At 35.5% G+C, this 2,789-nt stretch overlaps 1 protein-coding gene across 1 annotated transcript; it reads right to left on the bottom strand.

The window, feature by feature from the left end:
- LOC109103509 (cadherin-7-like) lies at window positions 1–2,529 on the bottom strand. Its single transcript, XM_042719539.1, has 9 exons — window positions 2,317–2,529; window positions 2,155–2,196; window positions 1,954–2,043; window positions 1,775–1,864; window positions 1,181–1,303; window positions 665–778; window positions 487–580; window positions 245–357; window positions 1–159 (listed from the first exon to the last, which is right to left on the bottom strand). Exons 1-9 carry the CDS (start codon window positions 2,512–2,514, stop codon window positions 40–42), a joined length of 984 nt encoding a protein of 327 aa, XP_042575473.1. The 5' UTR covers window positions 2,515–2,529; the 3' UTR covers window positions 1–39.
- Window positions 2,530–2,789: the final 260 nt, after the last annotated feature.

Raw genomic sequence — 2,789 nt, forward strand, 5'->3', positions numbered from 1 at the left:
ATTAAAAGATCTGACATCAGTAAGATCATCTCGCATTTATTAAGCAAGGTGTGAAGAATGGACCCCCTGGTCAAATTTCGGCAGGTTGTCAATCACATCCACAATGGTGACGAGTACAACAGCATCAGCCGTCTTACTGGCGTCATCCTGCTGAGCTGCCTGTTTTTACAAGGAAACGCTGTTTAGAAAATATATACAAACACAGTACTGAAATCTCTTCAGATTCATAAGAAACTTCTCATACCTGTATGAAAACAGCAATCTGCCCTGTTTGCTCTCTGTCTAGTGCCGTCGTCACAGAGATGACCCCACTGTTTCGGTCGATATCAAAGCTGTTCTGATATTCATTTGGAATGACTAAAACAAAAATATCAATATATGCTTTGTTATTATCAGAAAGGTAATTCAGATAATGAGTACATTTCATTATTATTTTATTGTTTAGATTAGGACGTAAGTGTGTTGTAAATCGTCTGTTACAGATACCTGATGTTATGCTGTAAACTACAGGCTCGTTGATGCCCGTGTCACCATCTTGAGCTTTTATGGGCTCGGGAGTGATGTCCGAGAAGAGTCCTACCTGTGCATGGACAGAAAAGAGGGTTTTATTTATGTGCTCAGACATGCATTTAAAGCATCGATCTTGTCCTCTGAGTTAATTTACCTGATTTTCCTCAATGGATGCCTTGTAGAGACAGTGATCAAAATAAGGGTTTAGGTTGTCAAAATCTTCAATCGTTAGTGTAACTGTTGTTGTGTCACTGAGTCCTCCTATATCCTGCAAGAAAATAAACTCACTTAATGTTCAAAAGTAATCAGTCTATTGGATTAGTAGAGCACCCTCCCAATTGTGATTTATTGAAACCCAATGAATGAGTTTCTCAGCTCAGTCCATTGGATTAAACTTTATCCAACCACTGACTTTACTTTACTTTTTACTTTTTCATGACATTGAAAATTATAGTTTCCAGTCCAAAAACCTGTCATCACGATGGCTGTTCCTCTATGGAAAAAAAGCAGCTTGGACATTCTGCTAAACATCTCTTTTTGTGTCCCATGAGTAAGTAGATGATGACAGAGTTTTTAGTTTTGGGTGAGCTATACTTTATAGGCTAGAGCAGTATTTTGATGTTTAATGATTGATGTTGGACTAGAAGGATGTCAGAGAGTTTGTATTTACTTTAGCTTCCACGATGAAGATGTACCGTTGAACATCGTTGTAGTTCACAGGCTTAATCAACTCGATGTTAGCTGCATTCTCTTGTGGGTAATATCTCACTTCGAAGTTGTCTGGTACTGGAGGCTGTTAACAGAAGGGATGCATTAAAATAGGGACATGCATAAATTCATGAGCGTACACAATATTATTTTCTTTTGTTTCTTTAAAAATGATTTGCACGCATCAATTCTGTAATTAGAAAACATGAGATTAGACATATTCAATGCTTTAATAGACTGAGAGCCGTATTGGTATTAAATCTAGTCTTATGAGATTTATCAGATGAATAGTAACAGAATAAGGAACGGGACATGAAAGTGCAATGGTTTTATTTATTAATGTAGATTTTTGTTCATAATCAAAGTGCAGAGTTCCCAAGACAAGAGCCCAATAGCATCTGTAAGGTTCACGCAACAGTCGGGGCTTGAACACCTATAAATCAAATGTAGGATGCAGTTTCACTCATTTACTGCAGGACTTTCACATTCACCATTAATGCAGTTTTGAGGAAGCCTATTGCATATATCAAATATATAATAATCGTTCACGACTCACCAGTATAGAATATGTAAGTCTTTTGTTTTCTGTAGTCACATCGTTATCAATAGCTTTCACTCTCTGCACAACCCAACCGACAGGCGTCCCCTGGAATGAAAGACACGGTTTAGTAAGAGATGCGAGGGAACTCAGAGACCAAACACAATGCAGCTGTAGAGATGTGAGATTACACACACATCTGACACTCTGCCGCTGTATGATTTGCTCTGGAAGATCGGAGGGTTGTCATTGACATCCAGAACGTATAGTGACCGGACGTTTTTCGGCTGAAATGGAAAATAAAGACTCTATAGTCAAGGTTTATTTGCAGAATCTTTATTTCTATAATATGTTGTCTTATTTAATGATTTATGATATTATTGTTTAAATGTACATACCCCTCTTACGCAGGAAACTGAATAATACAAAGCCTCTGCAGACTAGAAAACATAAAACATACAAAGAAGCTTTTGACTGTCTTTATAATTATATATATATATATATATGTGCAATATTATCTATGTATCTATAGGCATTTGATCAGTGAGGGTGGAACAAACCATCTTTATTTCCTCAGCATCCAGTGGTTTGATGGTTCGTACAGTAGCGGTTGAGTCTCCATCAGAGTAAACCAGCTCCACATATTTCATAGCAACGGTACCGAGATGTGGCTCCAGAACCAGACGAACATCCGGGCTGATGTTAGTGATAATCTCTATATCTCCTGTAAGCCATATCAAATACACATTTAAATACATACTCTAACGCACACTTTAAAATATACACACTAGATCATGTTTTTGCATTATGACTCTTATGATACTATTTCATTATTGGGTCGTTTATCTAAATATTAACAATAAATTCAAATGAAAAAGAAAGAAAAAAAAACTATATTATATTATATTATATTATATTATATTATATTATATTATATTATATTATATTATATTATATTATATTAGCATCAAATGAAAAAGAAAGAAAAAAAAACTATATTATATTATATTGAAAATCCACTTAAACAGTTCAC

This window comes from Cyprinus carpio, chromosome B3, assembly GCF_018340385.1.
Source record: "Cyprinus carpio isolate SPL01 chromosome B3, ASM1834038v1, whole genome shotgun sequence".
Taxonomy (NCBI): domain Eukaryota; kingdom Metazoa; phylum Chordata; class Actinopteri; order Cypriniformes; family Cyprinidae; genus Cyprinus; species Cyprinus carpio.

What these genes read in the sequence shown, in the direction of transcription:
- LOC109103509 (XM_042719539.1), bottom strand. Translation starts at nt 2,514, where the DNA reads ATGTATTTAAATGTGTATTTGATATGGCTTACAGGAGATATAGAGATT. An exon ending in GACTTACATATTCTATACTG is followed by an intron (nt 1,304 to 1,774) that starts GTGAGTCGTGAA and finishes TTCTGTTAACAG; the next exon opens with CCTCCAGTACCAGACAACTT. An exon ending in TCTTCATCGTGGAAGCTAAA is followed by an intron (nt 779 to 1,180) that starts GTAAATACAAAC and finishes ATTTTCTTGCAG; the next exon opens with GATATAGGAGGACTCAGTGA.